Source organism: Dendrobates tinctorius, unplaced genomic scaffold (assembly GCF_039654945.1).
Source record: "Dendrobates tinctorius isolate UK_male_01 unplaced genomic scaffold, ASM3965494v1 ptg000029l, whole genome shotgun sequence".
Classification (NCBI taxonomy): Eukaryota; Metazoa; Chordata; class Amphibia; order Anura; family Dendrobatidae; genus Dendrobates; species Dendrobates tinctorius.
Genome location: NW_027361697.1, coordinates 11,889,599 through 11,909,127, shown reverse-complemented (window position 1 = coordinate 11,909,127; position 19,529 = coordinate 11,889,599). Strand labels below are relative to the sequence as shown.

The following is a 19,529-nucleotide window of genomic DNA, read 5'->3' as shown; positions in this document are numbered from 1 at the left end:
AAAGTGAAACCATGTCTCCCTCCCCGCCGAGATCTTATACTGATGCCCGCGGCGCCGATAATAAAAGGTGAGCCTGCGTTGAACCGCTGCTTACAAGGACCCCCCTGTGTCCTAGTAGACCTAATGTGCCTCTTTCCCTGATCCTAGTATAACCGGAGCGCGGCTGCGATGTGAGGCGCGCGGCTGCAGTGGGGGAGTAGAGGCGGGAAATTCAAAGTTTGAAACCACTGCTTGTGAAAACATACGGGGCTAAAGGGATCGTTCGGATCTTACCTGACGTCCCTGAAGAGGATGACCGCAGGGGCATGCATAGCAGACAGGCCGCTGGGAGAGGTCCTCTTACCCGTGTCACGTAGAAGACGGCGTCCTTTTGTTGGGAGCGATGGCGACCACCGTCTTCCTCTCAGCCCTGTCCTGGGATAGGGATGAGGAGTTGTTTTGGCAAGGACCGGCCACCTGTCGTCCGCCCATAGCACCGAATGGTGATATGGAAAAAGTCCTGCCTGCGGTACTGAGAGTTGCGATGTGGGCGACACCACACTGCTCGCTCAGCCGCATGATATGGGAAAGCAGGGTGAACATTGACCCCCTGTTTCCCGGTGTAGAATCTGGAAAATAAATGGGAAAAGATTAATACACACACACAAAACCTAAAAGAAAATGGTTAGATGCGGATCTGGGGAGATCCCGGTCCGCCTCCTACAGACACTAAGCACAAACTGAGGTACTTGGTATCTGTCGGTGGGTGTATACTGCCGGGGAGGAGTCAATTCTCTTGTTTTTTGCATAGTGTCAGCCTCCTAGCAGCAGCAGCATACACCCATGGTAATCTGTGTCCCCCAATAAGGCGATAAAGAAACATGGATTTCTAAGGAATAAGAGATCAGATCACAGATATCAAGGTATCATTGAATTCAATTTCTTATCACCTACATGCCAATATAGATGGCTGACAGGTTCCCTATATAATAAAATAATACAAGCTGTGCATAGGGAATAAGCCGGGTTCAGTCCCACGTATTTCACAGTCCATATACAGGCTGCAATGCCCGTACTATTTGCGCATCTCATGACTTGAGCTTACAGTGTTATATGCATATATGAGGCTGTAGATTACAGTCAGGAGACCAGCGGTCAGCCTGTACTGCGGACTGTACACAGATCTTAAAAAATGGCTAATCCCAATGTTAAGCTGTATATTTTATCACAGGATATCACTAAAACCTCACCTTGGAGGGACCGGGAGTGCAGGACACCATTCTGAAGCCTTGGGATGGGTTGTATACTCTGTGTAGTTCAATTTGTAGGTACAGAGATGTGAGCCTGGATCACAATACAGAACACCGTTAAGATTCTGATATGCTGTAACATGGATATAAATCATTTATGTCATCTATATAGTTACCATGTAAAGCCACAAGAACCTAAATACACACTGTCTACTTTAATTGTCTGACCAAAGAAGGATGCCTGAGGTTTAGTCAGTGGTCTCTGATTAAATAAACCCTTGGAAGCTGTCATCTTTCTCAACATGTCAATTTTAGTAAATACCTGTATTCTTCATGTACTCTTTCAGGAGCATTTTTCTTTGGAGCTATGTGTTGTTCCATTCCTTAGTTATTCTTCCTAGAAATTCATGATTAAATTGATAGCTGCTGTTACTAGCTGGGACCATGTCCCTACTCTGACACTGTCCAATTACGGCCCGCACTAACCCCTTTGACAAGTGGAATGTCTTCAATTATGAATACTCAGGAGGAATAAACAGGAATGACGCAATGCATAGTTATGAGAAAAATACTCCAGAATGGTTACAAGGGGGTCAATCCTCTTCTAAAAGTGTCCTGTAAGCTGAGAAAGTCATATAAAACGAACTGAGGGTTACTTACCCTGACCAAGTCCAGAGTTCTCCACCACTTCCCCAGTCGCTGAGCTTATGTAATGGCAACAGCGCTGCAGCCGATCACTGAGCTCAGCGGCTCTGCCCAGTTGGATGGCACAAGATAAGCTATAGAGACCAGGGACAGTGGTAGAGAACTAGTGCAGGAACCCGGGAGCAAAAGTAATACTTGGATTTTATTTAAGACCCCAGCTTATAGAAGTTTTCAGAAAGTTTGGAAAGGGGACAACACTTTTAACGCAAAAGTGGTATTAAGTTAGAAGTGTTACATAAAGCGAAAAAAAAAAAAAAGGATGCAAGACCCAGCCGGCACCACTTTGGGAAGGTGTACTGGGTAAGAACGAGTACGCTGTTAACAAGAAACATCTCCAAATTCATAGGCGCGTTATTCATAATAGTACTCAAACCATACCATTATTCTGCGCAAAGAGCTGCAGCTCCTTCAGAGACGTCAGCGGCTCCTGAGGGCAACTGGACACACACAAAGCTGTGGAATTGATTTTGAGGTCTCTGAACTGCAAACTGCATGAATTCAGGAAGAAAACATGTCTGCAAAAAGAGAAAATATGATTTTATAATATGCAATCGTACAATTATATATATACATACACACACACATACACTGTATATAGGAATGTTTTTGTCTCCAATCCTTATGACTGCAAGAGGATGTGGAGAATTGGAATTTACAGCATATATCCTCTTCTAGTCATATGGAAACCTAACAACTACAGCCAATCACTGGCCTTATCAGGGATGCAGTGTTCACCACTGCTCCCAGTGATTGGCTGCAGTGGTAATATATCAGTACCCACGAGAGTAGAATGCTAAGAAATAATGAGCAGGGAAATAGGAGGTGTTCATAATAAATAAAAAAAAATATATATTTATTATTTTTAAACCACGCTGCGCATTTATGTTTTTTTATGATAAAAAACAACAAAAAGAACGGCAAGTGATCCCTTTAAGTTCATTGAACTATAAGTAAAGTGAAGGTTGCAGGTTTGGCCACTAGATGTCAGCACAAGGACATGCTGCAGTATTATTTACGAATAGACATGATAAAAAAATGCACAATAAAAAATAAAATTCAATAACTTAAAAGAAAATTCTTTTTATTATTATTAAAATTATTGCTAAGCAAAATAGAAGTTTTTCCACACAACGTGATCGTTCAGATGCTGGTTATTTTACCATGATGGTGATCCTAATCATTATGATCAGTATCAGATATATAAAGCTGGAAAAAGTAGCAGCCTCTATTCACTTTTCACTCACAGCTATTAACATCATCCCTAGAATATGTCAGCAGAACATGACCTATTGAGAGAACGAGGGTTTTTTGTGTACAGGTGTTATCTGTCATTGTAAAGCCTGTCTGTGATGATAATGAGACTACTGAAAAGTGATCTGTAGAGAAAAATAAGTGTGAGTAGTGGGCATTGTGAAAGTTGTAAGATTTCCCACATATATGGTAAAACAAGAACTTGTCGTACATACTTTCTGTTCGTCATGTCTTTGCCAGAAAAGGGAGCATTAGGGATAGGAGAATTTCTTCTGCCGCAGACATTTCCATAGCTATCATAGCCAAAGATGAGTCTCTCTGTAGCGCCGGCCATCAAGGCATATCCACTGATAAACACCTGCAAGTAAAGGAGACATTAGGACAGTAGCGTCGATATCAGATCTCCACTGCGCGTTTCACAACATGTTCCTATAACTTCCACCCGCAGAGATGACAGCTTCACAGCAAATTTGGCAAACTCCCAATAAACAGGAATTCACTTGCTATAATAATGTCTTCATACTGTTAGGGATTTGCCAGTACTGTGGGGTCTCGCCTGAAGAAACAGTCCATAATCATGAAATTAACGCACCCAGAAGCCAATGATACAGTCAGCAGAGCTCACAAATTTCGGTGTGACTCGCCGACCATCTTGTCTGTTCGAGCGCCTTCCAAGTCTCCCCCTAAATCAGAGATATTTTGGTAGAGGATAACGATGTTGGATCCCAAAGGGAACCAGATACAAGATTGGTGGCAAAACCATGGACAGCTTGCATCAGAGACACAGATAGGGTTATTGCAGCCAAGATGGCTTAACGCTGAACCATTGCAGGGTTTTAGAGGAAACATACTTTGAAAAGCCAGCCAGCAATTATGGGGCCATTTCTTCAAAACCTTTACAACAAAAAAATAACAGCTTTGAAAAGTCAGAGAGTCGTGCAAAAATTGTGCGGCTTCACGCCAGTTTCAATCAGCAGAAAAGGGAGAGTTGTGGAAGAGCGAGGGCAGGGTGAGGTGTGGCCATGCTGACCTGTCCAATTCATCAAATAATGCAGGCTTTTTGTATGACAGAAATCCTACTCCAATCCCTACTGGAATAGAACTTCTGCCGCGGCACAAGCAACTTTTAGAACGCAACAAATTCATTAAGCGCCATGTGCTTCTTGACGGAATAGACTACTTATACTCCTTCAAGACTGGCATATTGTGAGCGTTCACTATGCCAGTCCTGATGAATCAGCCCTTATGCTTCTTAGTTTACAAGTCTTGGGCAGGTCCCCAGTGTACTCTCACCAGGCTGATTCCTAGAGAGGCCTGCCAGCTTGGGCCCGGAGTGGGGAACTTCAGGCTTTTTCTGCAGCCTCAGGGTAGATTCCTGGGACCACAGTGGCAGTTACCTCCTATGCGAGGTAGACAGCAGTCAGTTACCTCCTATGCGAGGTAGACAGCAGTCAGTTACCTCCTATGCGAGGTAGACAGCAGTCAGTTACCTCCTATGCGAGGTAGACAGCAGTCAGTTACCTCCTATGCGAGGTAGACAGCAGTCAGTTACCTCCTATGCGAGGTAGACAGCAGTCAGTTACCTCCTATGCGAGGTAGACAGCAGTCAGTTACCTCCTATGCGAGGTAGACAGCAGTCAGTTACCTCCTATGTGAGGTAGACAGCAGTCAGTTACCTCCTATGTGAGGTAGACAGCAGTCAGTTACCTCCTATGTGAGGTAGACAGCAGTCAGTTACCTCCTATGTGAGGTAGACAGCAGTCAGTTACCTCCTATGTGAGGTAGACAGCAGTCAGTTACCTCCTATGTGAGGTAGACAGCAGTCAGTTACCTCCTATGTGAGGTAGACAGCAGTCAGTTACCTCCTATGTGAGGTAGACAGCAGTCAGTTACCTCCTATGTGAGGTAGACAGCAGTCAGTTACCTCCTATGTGAGGTAGACAGCAGTCAGTTACCTCCTATGTGAGGTAGACAGCAGTCAGTTACCTCCTATGTGAGGTAGACAGCAGTCAGTTACCTCCTATGTGAGGTAGACAGCAGTCAGTTACCTCCTATGTGAGGTAGACAGCAGTCAGTTACCTCCTATGTGAGGTAGACAGCAGTCAGTTACCTCCTATGTGAGGTAGACAGCAGTTACCTCCTATGTGAGGTAGACAGCAGTTACCTCCTATGTGATGTAGACAGCAGTCACCTCCTATGTGATGTAGACAGCAGTCAGTTACCTCCTATGTGATGTAGACAGCAGTCAGTTACCTCCTATGTGATGTAGACAGCAGTCAGTTACCTCCTATGTGATGTATATACTGCAGCCCCATGTCTTCTGTCACGTATATATACAGCAGTCTTGAAGTCTTCTATGTGATGTATATACTGCAGACCTCCCACTGATTGCGTTTGCAGTTCTATAAACGTTGAGTGCCAATGTACGCAAAAAAAAATCAACATAGAGAGCCAAAAGAGAAAACCACACAAATAGGCTGAACATCCAGTTATTTTTAAGGAAAATATCAATACTTTACTATCATCATCCAGACAAAAAAAAAAAAAAATGGACGCTACGCAAAAACTATTACCATAATAACAATTAATAAAGACGACAAAATTTCAGGCAGCAAACCATCGAATATGGCCCCTAGAGAAAAACAAATAATTACATGACATAGAATATCACATGCAACATAACAGCTCTCCTCCAAATGTATCCTAATCCTATAATATAGGATGTAATGCACAAAACAAAACCTCCGAATATAATAAGAAATATAATGCAGTGTAAAAAAAGTGCATAAAATAAAAATTCAAGGGCGGAACAGTCAGAGAAACAACTATTTTCTTATTCTGTAGCGGCCATGTGAGCGCCGCACCCGACGTGTCTCTCCATGAAAAATGGCTTCTTCACTTTTATGTTTTACTACTTTTATAGATCTCGTGTTTATGTCGCTGCCTATAAGGATTTTCTTTTTTTTTGCCTTTTTGTGCAACAAGTGTACAATTTTATTTAATTATTTCAGGCTAGAACTAAAGTTATTCCCTAACTTTTATGTCCGACTAATCAGCATGCTCAGATGTGTGAAGAAAACCGGGAACCAGAGACTCCGTAATGTAACAGAGGGGATTGTCAGCCCCAAGTCCTCATATTTTACAGCCAACGAACACGGCTACAACGCTCGGGATATTGGAAAATTCTTTGTTTGATTACTCTGTAAACCAACAATACTGTATACTTTCCTATTCACAGACCTTCATAAAAATATCTAGCCTGAAGCCAACCATTTTATGACACCTGCACCAACCATATGTTATACTTGAACCAGCTCCAAACAGAAAAAAAACAACTCAATATTACAATAAAACCAAAGTAAAAAAACAAAAAAAACAAAACATAAGTGTCCGAGGGCGTAATGGATGGTCTCGTGTTCCAAAATTACCGCATGGAAAAATAAGAAGTGCTGCTTAGAGAAAAGCCAGAGACTACTGAAGCATGCACGGAAAGAACTACTCACATTCATAACGTCATTGGTAAAACAGTCAATTCTCGCCAAATTAAAATGTAATTACAAGGCACAAAACCTAGTCGGAAAGAAAACATTTGTCAATTTCTAGGTTCGCATGTTGTTTTTCATGCTCCTCAAAGTGTAACCATACTCTTTGTTGCTCAGTTAGCACAGAGAAAGAAGTGGCAGTAGAAGAATGGAGGAAATTCTGCAACAGTATTGAGCTGTGTAGATGTGAATCCAGCAGTGGAGTGAGGTAAAGGACTTGTCTGAAAGCTCAGCACGCTCTGTGTCCCTTTCTCTGCTTGTTTTCTCACTCTGCTGAATACTCCCCTTCCCTATAGAATATAACGGGAAATAACCTGATACTTTACTAAGCTGGCAGTCCATCTTATCTGAGCAAGACTGGGCTGAGCAGTTTTTTCAGAATAGAGGGCGAGTTCAGGAGGCAGGGAAAAGAGAAGTGGCTCTTAAGTGGGGAAGGAAGCAGATTTTTCTAATAAGATATATTACAACATTTCATATAATCGCCTGTACTACTTAGGTGTGGAAATTTTGTTGAAAGAACAGATGCTATTGAAACAAAGTGCTGCATTATGACATATAACATCATTTTTCGACTCCTGTCTGCTTCTTCTATACAGTTCACCTGCTCCAGAAATTGGTTATGCAAGTGTGGTCACCATCGGTGTCGGCCATCCAGTATAATGTAGAACGATGGCGACAACAGAAAGTCTGTGGTTGGTTTCATGTTCTTTCTCTATCCTCATTGGGAAAACCCAGCCCATCAAGCGGGAAGAAAAGCACTCGAACAAAGGGGACAAGGAAGTTCTGTACTTGAGGAAGAAAGATGGAGGCGATAAGAGCACAAGTTCACCAAAGAGGCATGCCCGGCCGCTAAAACAGGGTTGTTCCTTTGACCCAGGCTGTGCTCCTGAACCATGTCAGCTACAGAACTGAAGGAGCCGTCAAGGGAACTTTTTTTTGGGGGGGGACAATCCAGCTATCACTGTCATGTAAATAAAGACAGGGCTAATTTAGGGGGAAAAAAATTAGGTACTATGCATTATAAAGATTGTACACGAAAGTAAAATAAAATGATTTGATTTTCAAATCGTCACAGGACTGAAATAATAATAATAAAAAAAAAAAAAAAAAGACAGCAAGAGATCAACTAATCGCGATGAACATTTACCCTTTGTCAGGGCAGTTTTTAAGTCCTGCATGCTCGCCATACTTTTTGTTTTAAAACTTTATTTTATCACTTTTCACTTTATTTTTTTCAGCCCCCCTTCGGAAATTGAACCTACAATAGTGTGACAGCTTACAGATAAAAATACTGACTTATGAAGCCCATCCACAGACTGGGTTTCACGGGGGGCACCAAGATGGCGGTGATGGGGCCTTCGACAAGCCACCGCTTTAGGATGGCGACGGCAGTATAACACAGCTGGCACCTATCTGAATGGAGTGAGCTCAGTTCTTGAGTCCACTGCCTACCTAATACTACTCGTATTATGTCCTGGAAGTGAAGGTGTTAAAAAAAAAAAAAAAAAAAAAAAAAAAAATTCCTTTAAATTACACTGGCCCACATCTAATAAGACTGGAATTCCTTAATGGACTCCACGCCTCTTAAATTAACTGATTATTACTCATTTAGTTTAAACAAGTGTTAAGAAAAAAAAGTGGTACGACCACCAAAGAGTAAGCGACCCTCTTTTGGTGTCCTCGTACATAAATAATCCCGATAGCAATGTCCTTTACGGTTTTAAAAAAAGATATTTTAAGTCTGTCCTCAGCTACGAATGGCCATCTATTTATAGGGATGAAGTAACTGGATATATTTGTTTAGCCGACCATAAGCTTGGGGAATGTAGCACCTAGTTCCAAGAGCGCACCCGATATATTTATCATACTGCTCTCACATCAGCCAATCTACGCCAGGATTATTTGTATAACCAACATCAATCTCCTACTAAAGAAATATATCAGTGACTCATCTATTGTTTACCAATTCCCAACCCAACAGTCTCCATTCCGGAAGATAAAAGCTTGCAGTCTGCGTGCGTTTTTTGGCTTCTCCTTGGCTTGCAGATTTTACTAATTAAAACCAAATATTACTACATATTTTGTTCCAATCTTTTCCTTTTTTTTTTTTCAGTTTTCTACAGATGAGATACAGCAGCAGCAATAGTTAAGATCTAAACCCCTTTATAGGCTTAGGAGGCCAGAAGACAATCAGCTTTGGGCAGATCGCTTCTGCTCTTCAGGTATGGAATAAATGCATACTACTGGAAAGCAAAATGTATGATGGGAAGCACATGTAAATAAACCCCGCAATATTGGGGGAAAAAAGAACACTAAAATGCTAATACTTATAGGGCCGTCACTTACCAAACCACAACAGAAAAGGAAAAATGCAGCCAGCCATGCGATATCTGTGCATTTTCTGTGCAGAAAAAGCCTCCACTGTCTCTGTCTGGTGTCTTCAGAGACCTGGAAGGAAAAGAATTTACACTGTGACCTGACAAGGGATAAAACAGGCCTCCAGCCAAAGCGAAGACGGGTCTGTCCTAAATCCTGACATGCAGTAACCCTGAGCAGCTTCTTTCCTGAAGGTTTCAGACGTCAAGGTGCATCCCAAGCGTTGCGATTACATCCGAGCCGTACAATTACTGCATATGCAGAGAGAAGCTCCTGGTGTAAGCGTCAGATCATGTAATATAAGGATATATTCAATGCGATGTGCACAGAGCTGTCGGTCTGCAGGATATGGTGGATGTGGTAGATACGGCCTGTCTGCCGTTATTGTATATAGGTTTTACCTACACAGAATCAGTAAAGCCGACGTCATTCTTCTGCTGCACATTGTGTCCATGGGAAATAAAGTACGTAGACAGAAGAAAACTATGAAGCTCGCCTGTGCAGATACTACCATCGCTACCGGATTAGGAAAACCACACAAGCGTAGTGCATGGCCCTGCCAGCCTAAATAAATAAATACAACCATTTATACAGTACTAAGATGTGAAATGTCACGTAAAAAAACAAAAAAAATACAAAAAACAAAAAAAGCCTTTCCTTTGCAAAGAATGTTTTTTGCTTTTTTAAATAATTACTGTATATACTAGTATAAGCCGACCCCCCTAATTTTGCCACAAGAAACTGGGAAAACTTACTGACTCGAGTATAAGCCTAGGGTGGAAAATGCAGCAGCTACTGGTAAATTTCAAAAATAAAAAAATAGATGCCAATGAAAGTAAAATTAATTGAGAAATCAGTAGGTTAAATGTTTTTGAATATCCATATTGAATCAGGAGCCCCATATAATACTTCATACAGTTCATGATGGGCCCCATAAGATGCTCCATACAAAATACACCCCATATAATGCTGCACAAAGGTTAATAATGACTCCATAAGATGCTCCATAGATTATGACCCATATGCTGCCCCCTGGCGTATATGACTCGAGCATAAGCCGAGAGGGGGACTTTTATCCTTAAAAAATGGACTGAAAATCTCGGCTTATACTCGAGTATATACGGAATGTAGTTTCTTTCTTCTCCTCTAAGATGTCCATAGCCACACAGAACAGATATCCTGCATCTACAAGACGCCTGTGAACTATTCTTGGATTTAAGTTCTTAGAAAAGTGAAGAAAAACAAAATCTTAAAATGCATAATAAACTCTAGTCTGAGCAAACCGCACCCTGGACGATCCTCACCACTCCAGTGCCAGGATGGTGAGTTGCGGTCAGGAAACGGGGCACTGGTCCAGCACTGGTGCCACTAGTGCCTATGTGCGAGCAATTTAGAGATGTGAAATTCAACCGCCCTTACGCTGCCCTCACACAGACACCATACACAGGGGCCATGTATTTAGTTACAGGGTCACATCATGTGAAAACAAGAAAGCAAAAATGCAGCAGAAACCTTCATTCTATGGAGATTAATGCTACATTCTAACAGTCTGCTTTTAACCCCTTCATGACCGAGCCAATTTTTACAATTCTGACCACTGTCCCTTTATGAGGTTATAGCTCTGGAACGCTCCACCGTATCCCACTGATTCGGAGACTGTTTTTTCGTGACACATTGTACTTCATGTTACTGGTAAAAATTTATTTGATATATGACTTGTATTTGTTTATGAAATAAAAATAAAAGGAAATTTAGCAAAAAAATTCCCACATGTCTATTTCACATTAGCACAATTTTGGAAACAATATTTTTTTCCATTACGATGTTATAAGGGTTAAAAGTTGACCTACGATTTCTCATTTTCCCAACAAAATTTATAAAACTATTTTTAGGGACCACCTCACATTTGAAGTGACTTAGAGGGGGTCAATATGATGGAAAATGCCCAAAAGTGACACCATTCTAAAAACTGCACCCCTCAAGGTACTCAGAACCACACTCAAAGTTTATTAACCCTTCACATGCTTCATGAGAACTAAAGCAATGTGGAAGGAAAAAAATTAACATTTAACTTTTTTTTTTTTTTTTTCTTCACAAAAAAATTTACTTTAGAGCCAAACCTTTTTTACTTTCACAAGGATATCAGGAGAAAATGGACTATAAAATTTGTTGCACAATTTCTCCTGAGTACGCAGATACCCAGTATGTGGGGGAAAGCCACTGATTGGGCGCATTACAGGGCTCACAAGGGAGGGATCATCGTTTGACTTTTTGTAAGCAAAATTGTCTGGAATCAATGGTGGGCACCATGTCGCGTTTGGAGAACCCCTGATGTATCTAAACAGTGGAAGGCCCCCCCCAGTTCTAACTTCAGCCCTAACCCCAACCAACCCATAACCTTAATCCCAACGCTAACCATAATACCACAACTCTAATCCTAACATGAAAGAAAGGAAAAAAAATAATTTTTAATTGTTTTTAATCTAAGGAGTTGACAAAGGGGGGTTTGATTTACTATTTTTTAATTATAATCACTGTGATAGGGTCTATCACAGTGATCAAACTGAGCAAACAGAAAAAATCTCCTATTGTTGCAGGGTACCCAATCGGCAGATCTCAGCGGGCGCACTGCGCATGCGCCTCCATTTTCTTCCAGGAAGATGAAGTGGAGGGTTGGGGGACGGAGCAGGAGGGTGCTCGGGGGATCCCATTTCTCTGCCCTCTCGTATGCTAGATCATATCTGAGGAGAGAGAAATGAACAGAAAATCTGATTTTTTTTTGTGATTGCCGTTATTCGGTGAATAACGGCGATCACATGACTGGGGACAGTAAAAACTGATCTAATTCATGTTCACTGTAGCTGAGACCCTAGAAGTTTTCCAACGCTGGGGGGAGCTATTCACTTATTTCTCGGTGCCGTTAAAAAGCGGCCCTGAGAAGTAAGGCCCCTTAACTGCCGCCGTTACAAGATGTAGCGGGGGTCGCTAAGCGAACCTGTCGAATCCCCCAAATAACCACTACTACACTTTGGAGGGTTATTCCAGCATGCGCCTCCTGCCCCAGCCTGTATGTATGCCAAAATAACGTATAGTAAAGGGGTGGTCCATTACTAGGACGACCCTTTCTCAATCTGAATGTTTGCCCCTGTTAAAATAAAACCTTATACTCACCTCCCAGGACAGTGATGCCGATGCTGATAGGTCACAGGGCTCGTGTGACTTAACAACCTCACACGAGCCCTGGGAACGCCTAGAAAGGCGCCAACATGGGAGGTGAATATGAGTGTTTTTATTTTAAAGGAACAAAAGTTCAGATTGAGAAGGGGTTGTCCTAGTAGTGGACAACCACTTTAATGTCGCTTGACACAAGCAAATTAGCCAGATCTAGTCCGGCGTTCCAAACCTTCACTGAGACCAATTAACCCCTAATTAATAATACACAGGTCGGATTCTTCCCCCTGCTCAGCGCAGGAGACCGCACCTTTCCGGGCACATGACAGATGGCATGTGCCCACAAAAGCCGCGGGTCGATCGCGATTAATTAAATGCCACTGACAGAGGCATGTAACTTATGCTTTCAGGAAGGGCATCACTGGCTTTTCACCCATCGGTGACGCAATCACAGGATCGTGGGTCCCGGTGGGTTGGCATGTTAAGCATTGGATTCTGTAATCACACTCCTCCCGGGGGGGGATGTAAGTAGAATAGGTGCAAAGGTTGCAATCGCACCCGGGCCCTGGCGATTGAGAGGCCCAAAAAGTCCCTCTTGTCTATACAAAAAAAAAAAAACGCTATTAAAGACTAGCAATACTTGGGGGCCACATTGGAACTTTTCTATTTGGACCCTTGAGCTTCATGTTACCTCACTGTGCTCCTCCCGGTCAGACATGATTGCTGTCCTGCCCAATGGCTGGCCTGGTGAGTACTGAAAGTATGACGTTGGGGAGAGTACAACCAGGCTGACTGTGCACGCTCAGGGAGAAATAGTGATACCAAGACACACTCAGCCGCCCAGCAGGGAGAATGTGAAAATCACACAAAGAGGGTGGCGCCATTGCGGTATATGACACCGGACTAGTCTCTGTGGAGGAACTCCCCCGGAAGAAAACTTTGGCGCCGAAACGCGCGTAGGCGACCCTGGTAACATTTTCCAGCTCGGGTAATATCCTTATTATATACTTACCATAGATTTAGGTGTATCCTGTGACTGTGTATTTTAACGTTATGCCCCGATATAGGATTGATTGGGGTTATTTGTGCCACTGCACTCCACTACACTGTGTTCCAAATTATTATGCAAAAAGAGTTTAGGAGTGATAAGGTTAGGATTTTTTTGTTTGTCATTTAATCTCATTGATGGTGATGTGTGTCAGGGCTCTTTATATCACTGAAAGCAATTGCAGATACCTGTGCAGATTAGTTTGGCCGGTGTGTCCAAATAAAGTCAAGACTACTTAAGAAGGTTGTTCCACATTATTAAGCGGCCTACATTTTTTGTCAAAATGGGAAAGAAAAAGGATGGGTCGGCTGCTGAGAAGCAACAAATTGTGGAGTATTTAGGTCAAGGCATGAGTACAATCAACATTGCCAAGACACTTCATCGTGATCATCGCACAATCAAGAAGTATGTTGCTGATTCCCAGCACACACGTGTGCGTGCTGATAAGGAAAAATTGAGGACTCTTTCCAACAGGCAATTCCGTCAGGTTAAAAAGAGCAGCTGCAAAAATACCTTGTCATAGCAGCAGACAAGTTTTTGAAGCTGCTGGTGCCTCCAACGTCCCCCCGAACAACAAGATGCAGGGTCCTTCAGAGGTTTGCAGCTGTGCGTAAGCCATCCTGTCAACCACCTCTATCCACTGCACGCAAGCAGAAACGGCTCCAGTGGCCAAACGATACATGAAGACCGACTTCCAAACTGTTCTGTTCACCGATGAGTGCCGTGCAGCGCTCGATGGTCCAGATGGATGGAGTGGAGGATGGCTGGTTGATGGACACCCCATGAAAACACGGCTAAGGCGCCAACAAGGAGGAGGTGAAGTAATGTTTTGGGCTGGAATCATGGGGAGAGAGATTGTCGGCCCCTTTAGGTTCCCTGAAGGGGTAAAGATGAACTCCATAATCTATGTGGAGTTTCTAAAACAGCACTTCCTGCCATGGTTCAAGAGGAAGAACCGTGCTTTCCGCAGCAAGATCATTTTCATGCATGATAATGCACCGTCTCATGCTGCAAATAACACATCTGCATCTCTGGCTGCTATGGGCATAAAAGAGGACAAACTTATGGTGTGGCCACCATCTTCCCCTGACCTCAACCCCATTGAGAACCTCTGGAGCATCATCAAAAGGAGTGTCTATGATGGCGGGAGGCTGTTCACATCTAAGCAACAGCTCTGGGAGGGGATTCTGTCCACAGGCAAAACAATTGAAGCACAAACCATCCAAAAACTGACAAATTTAATGGATGAGAGAGTTCAGAAGCTTCTTTCCAACAAGGGTCCTATGTGCAAATGTAACATCACCGGGAATAAAGTTTTGACTTGAAAACTGTTTGATTTCATTTTGTAATAAGCTGATAATGCTTATAATTTCACAATTCACCATTTTTGTGTTCAAAATAAAAATAAAAAGGTTGAAAACGCTGCTGTGCATAATAATTTGGAACTTGCATTTTGAGTGTTTCTTATTTTTAAAAATATTCTGTTTTCATAGGTAGTTTGTTCAAAAACATTGCAATTATACTAGAATATTAGATGACTGGAAAATAACAATGACTGCAATTCATATAGGTAATTTACAGAAAATAGGAGGAAATATTTTTTGCATAATAATTTGGAACACAGCGTCTCTCTACAACTGTGTGTGTGGGATTTTGTTATCCACGGAGCGTCACTTATATCGTCTTATCAATAAATACCTGACTGATCTCTGGATGGCGCTCGGCCTGATTGCCATGTTGTTGGGCGGCTCTGGATGCCAATCATTATTTATAAGAGTTTTCCAGTATTGTTTTATTACAATTCTCTGGGTTGTGTCTTTTCCGCACCTTTTTTCCCCTACATGATATCTGTGGAGGAACTGGACTAGCGCTAGGAAATGGAGACAGGCGCGGGGCGCTAATAACGAGCGCAGATCAGCTAGACACAAGAGGTCAGGCGCCGGCCGCACACACACGATCCGCAGCCAAGAACAAAAGCTGCAACGCGGGAATTTTGAACGCAACATCTTTTACTTCCAAAGAGAGAAAATTTTGGCTGCATAAAACAAAAAGCTAAGTGTGAACGCAACCTGACAGTGCGGCAGTGAGAAGAGTAGGGCCGGCTCACAGTGTGAAGGCGGATTCTGCAGTAAAGCAGCTCCCAGGGACTGCACAGCCGCCGCACCGTGGAGGTGGTGCCCGGTGCTGGCTGTGAGGTCCGGTGCCCGCCGCCCCCTGCCCGGTCACGTGATACCTGATACTCCCCGCAGCAGCAGCAGCGCGACATGGTGCCGGACCGGGGGCTCCTCTGCCGGACTCACCGGCGGCGAGAACATGGGCGCCTCCTGCAGAACGACAGCACAAGACTATTATAACACACCACCGGACTATTATACCGCGCTGCGCCGAGCATACTACTCACAGCAAGGTACTACAGGAGCGCGGGCGTCATCAGAAGGAGGAAAGAAGTCCTTGTCCGGGCGGCAGGTGCTGGCACACCGGCTGCGTCCCGCCCTCTGCCCGGCAGCGGCCAGGTGACAACTCCTGTCCCCAGATCACAGCGCTGTGTGGAGTCGACTGCGGACGAGCACTGCCCCGGTGTGTGGTGGCAGCGACACCTGCTGGTGAACAGTGATACTGCACCGCTCTCAGGTATGCTCTCTGGTATGTGTGACAGCATCGCCATCTGCCGGAGAGCAGTGGTACTGCAATGTGTACTACACCGCGCTCAGGTATTTGTGACAGCAGCGCCATCTGTCGGTGAGTAGTGGAACTGCACGACTGTTGAAAGACTACCGTAAAGTCACCTTTCTATTACATGGTGCCATCTGCCGGTGAGTTGTGGTAATGCATGACTGCTGCTATTATATGGTGCCATCTGCCGGTAAACAGTGGTACTTCTCTATTATGTCCTCACACACCTTTGTACCCTTCTTGCTGGCTGCGTTTACTTTTCCATCAGTCACCAAAATGCTAGCAAAGATCTGTACGTGAGGCTGGATTTTCTAAATGTCCTCAGACCAGGTTTAGACATAAACAGTATTTGTATCTGCACTGCTAGTCTGTTTGTCCAGTGTTTGGAGAAGAAGTTGAGCATGACCTCCAAGTTTTCGAGGAGGGCCTGGAACATTTCCGCTCAGTGGGTATGCGCAATCAATATGTTTTTCAGGGGGATTCCGCTACGGGAGCCGCCTGAAAAACGTATAAAAAAACATTCCAAAGAAGGAGCAGGAGCGTGTGTAGACGCGTCTCCCTGCGCAGTGTCCGGGCTTCTGAAAGTCTTTTCACCTCTTCAGGTTTCTAAAAGCGTCAAACAATGAGACGAGCGGGCGTTACATGCAGCATCTGCGCTTCGTTTTTACTTAAAAATCCACTAGTGGTTTCTTCATTGTTCGGTGGAGTGAAAACAACAGAAAATTACAGTAAAAAAAAGCGGTTCCAAGCCGCTCCATCTGCGCACAATAACTGATGGGCGGCAGATTTTGCGATCCATTATCATGTCCTGTATTAGGGCACGTGCACTCAATGTCTTTTCCTTTCAAAATTAAAGCAAAAACGCTGGGAAAAAGCTCAGAAAGACACCCGGGCATTTTCCAGCCAACTTTTGAGGCTTCTCATAGACCTGTATTATAAAGTATAAAAACTCAATAAATCAGAAAAATGGTCGTCACTTTTTTTTTAAAGGGAACCCTCCTACGCCATCTATATGGGCATTGTGGGTTGGGATTATTTCTGTATTGCCCTAATGGGCTTTTTAATGTTTTTAAATTTGCTTGTGTGCTACACGGTAATTTAGTTGTACTAATAAAATTTCTATCTTTTCACTTAATCTGATGTTTGGTGATCCCTTTTTTGTGCATGCTTCTTTTTGTTTTGTGTAAGTTACTTATTCAGCATGCATTGGTGATCCCTAGCAGTGGTGCCCTCCGGCTCCCAAGTGTCTATATGGGCATGTGTTATGAATGGATCACCGAGGAGAAAAAAACAAAACAAGCTAAGTCACAGAAAGCCAGAGAGGTTGGTAACTATGCAGATTGCAGATCCCTGATCCTAACCATACAACTAGCAGCAGCCGTGGAGCGTACCTACGACGATCCTAGACGCTTTGTCAAAGCCGGAGGACTAAATAAGCCTAAAGCAAGAAAAGGGGAAAACTAACTGCCCCAAAGCAGACCCCAAAGGAATAGATAGCTCCCACACACGTATTGACGGTGAGACAAGATGAACGCACAAACACAGGCAGGAAAATAGGCTGAGCAAACGATGGGGGCCACACTAACTAGAAAGGATAGGAAAGGAAAGACAATGTCTGCAGTCTGCCAAAAAACCCTACAAAAATAAAGTCCAACACTTCTAATAGCAAAATTAACCCTGAAGTCACTAGACTTCTCCCACTATATCAGCACTCTGAAAGATTCTGAGACAGAGCAAAAAGAGACCAATCTAATAAGGGACAAAAAGCAAATTGGCAAATACAGATAAATAAGAGTGGAAATTTAGCGCAGCCCCAGTCGGGGCTGGCTGACCACACAAAAAACTGAATAGACCAACAAAATCAAGTGTGAACATTAGCCGAAAAACTTAGCTTTAGATGACTGGAACACAGCTGAAAACCAAGAGCTGACAAGCCAGGAGGAATCACCAGCACCAGACTAGGGCGTCGGCTGTCTTAAATCCAGTCTGAGATTCCTGAGGTCCAATCGTCATCCTCATTATCAGGTGGCAGATCTCTACTGATTAAATCAGCCTCACTACCTCCTGTTACCACCAGAGGGAGCCTGGAAGGAGAACTCCTAACTGGTGGACCAGAAAATGAACTCACAACAGGCATGTAGGACATAGGAAGCTGATTGCAATGGTACCCTGATATCTGTGACAGGATGTCCTATTCTAGAGAAATCCACATTTTTCTGATATGTAAATGAACTGTTAAGATCTATAAGCCGGACATAGATCTCCTTGAAAATCTGCCTCCAGAGATTATTTTACATGAAAGGTGGCATTACCAGTGTGAGACATGTAGATCAGGAGAGCAGACTGTCAGTCATTACATGTCTCACACTGGTAACACTCCCTTCATTTTCAATAATCTCTGGAGGCAGCTTCTCAGGGAGATCTATGTCCGGCCCATAGATCTTAACAGCTCATTTACATATTAAGAAAAATGTGCTTTTCTCTGGAATAAGACATCACAGATATCAGGGTATCATTGTATTGAGCTTCCTATGATCTACATGCCCATACAGACGGCTTAGGAGGGCTCATAGATCTTAACAGCTAAGAAAAATGTGGATTTCTTTTGAATAAAACATTCATTCTGTTGAGTGTTTTCTGAGCACTTTTTTGGGGCGAGTTTTGGTCTTTACTCGCATGAAAAAGCCATCATACCACTTCCTGCCACATATTTTTACCGCCGACTCTGTATGGAAAAGCCGTGGATTAGAGACTTTGGTTGGATCCGCTCACCAATCTGTGTCAGAAATGCAGCAAATAATTCAGCAAAAAGACAAAACGTATAAATACAGAGAAATATTGTATATTTAGGATAAAATGAGATCAAATCTTTCCAAGAAAAGTGTTTCCGTACATTGGAATCCGAGGTGATCATTACTCAGGTGATCCGACAATCGGACTTGTTTGTAAATAATAAAGTATGGAAGATGTTTTATGGGGTAATAAAAATACAGATATGTAATATTTAAAGCTCAAAGTACAGTATGTATGTATGTCCAGGATAGGCATCCGCACCGTCGCAGCTACAGCCACAAAATTTGGCACAGTCACACGTATGGACCCCAAGAGCGTCCTAAGCTATGTTGTGAGGCGAAATTTTAACCCTGCACGTTCCAATTCACCAAACAAATTTGCCCCATCTACATACTGGGGAAACAGTGTGTGCGTATCAAGCCCCGCCCCTCATTATGATGTCACAATGGTTGCCATGGCGACGCTGATGTCATCATAGGTTGCAAGCCCCACCGCCGCTCATTATGATGTCATAATGGTTGACTATGGGATGGAGGATGTGTGATGGGTATATGGGCACGGGACTATGGGATGGAGGATATGTATGACGGGTATATGGGCATGCGACTATGGGATGGAGGATATGTATGACGGGTATATGGGCACGGGACTATGGGATGGAGGATATGTATGACGGGTATATGGGCACGGGACTATGGGATGGAGGATATGTATGATAGGTATATGGGCACGGGACTATGG

At 43.3% G+C, this 19,529-nt stretch overlaps 1 protein-coding gene across 4 annotated transcripts in view; it reads right to left on the bottom strand.

Annotated features, from left to right (window-relative positions):
• SLC44A3 (solute carrier family 44 member 3) overlaps positions 1 to 19,529 on the bottom strand; it is a 157,699-nt gene that overhangs the window by 102,150 nt on the left and 36,020 nt on the right. For 2 of the 4 annotated variants that reach the window (XR_012231418.1, XM_073571387.1), the window contains exons 1-6: positions 15,724 to 15,886; positions 15,556 to 15,646; positions 9,074 to 9,175; positions 3,401 to 3,543; positions 2,313 to 2,449; positions 1,230 to 1,323 (exon numbers count right to left, since the gene is read on the bottom strand). Coding sequence is in view for 3 of the 4 variants with exons in the window: in XM_073571387.1 (XP_073427488.1) it covers positions 1,230 to 1,323; positions 2,313 to 2,449; positions 3,401 to 3,543; positions 9,074 to 9,175; positions 15,556 to 15,588 (509 nt within the window). In the remaining variant the exon portion in view is untranslated. Of the gene's footprint in view, positions 1 to 1,229; positions 1,324 to 2,312; positions 2,450 to 3,400; positions 3,544 to 9,073; positions 9,176 to 15,555; positions 15,647 to 15,723; positions 15,887 to 19,529 lie in introns of those variants that run through there. The other 2 variants (XM_073571388.1, XM_073571389.1) reach the window with 2 other exon arrangements.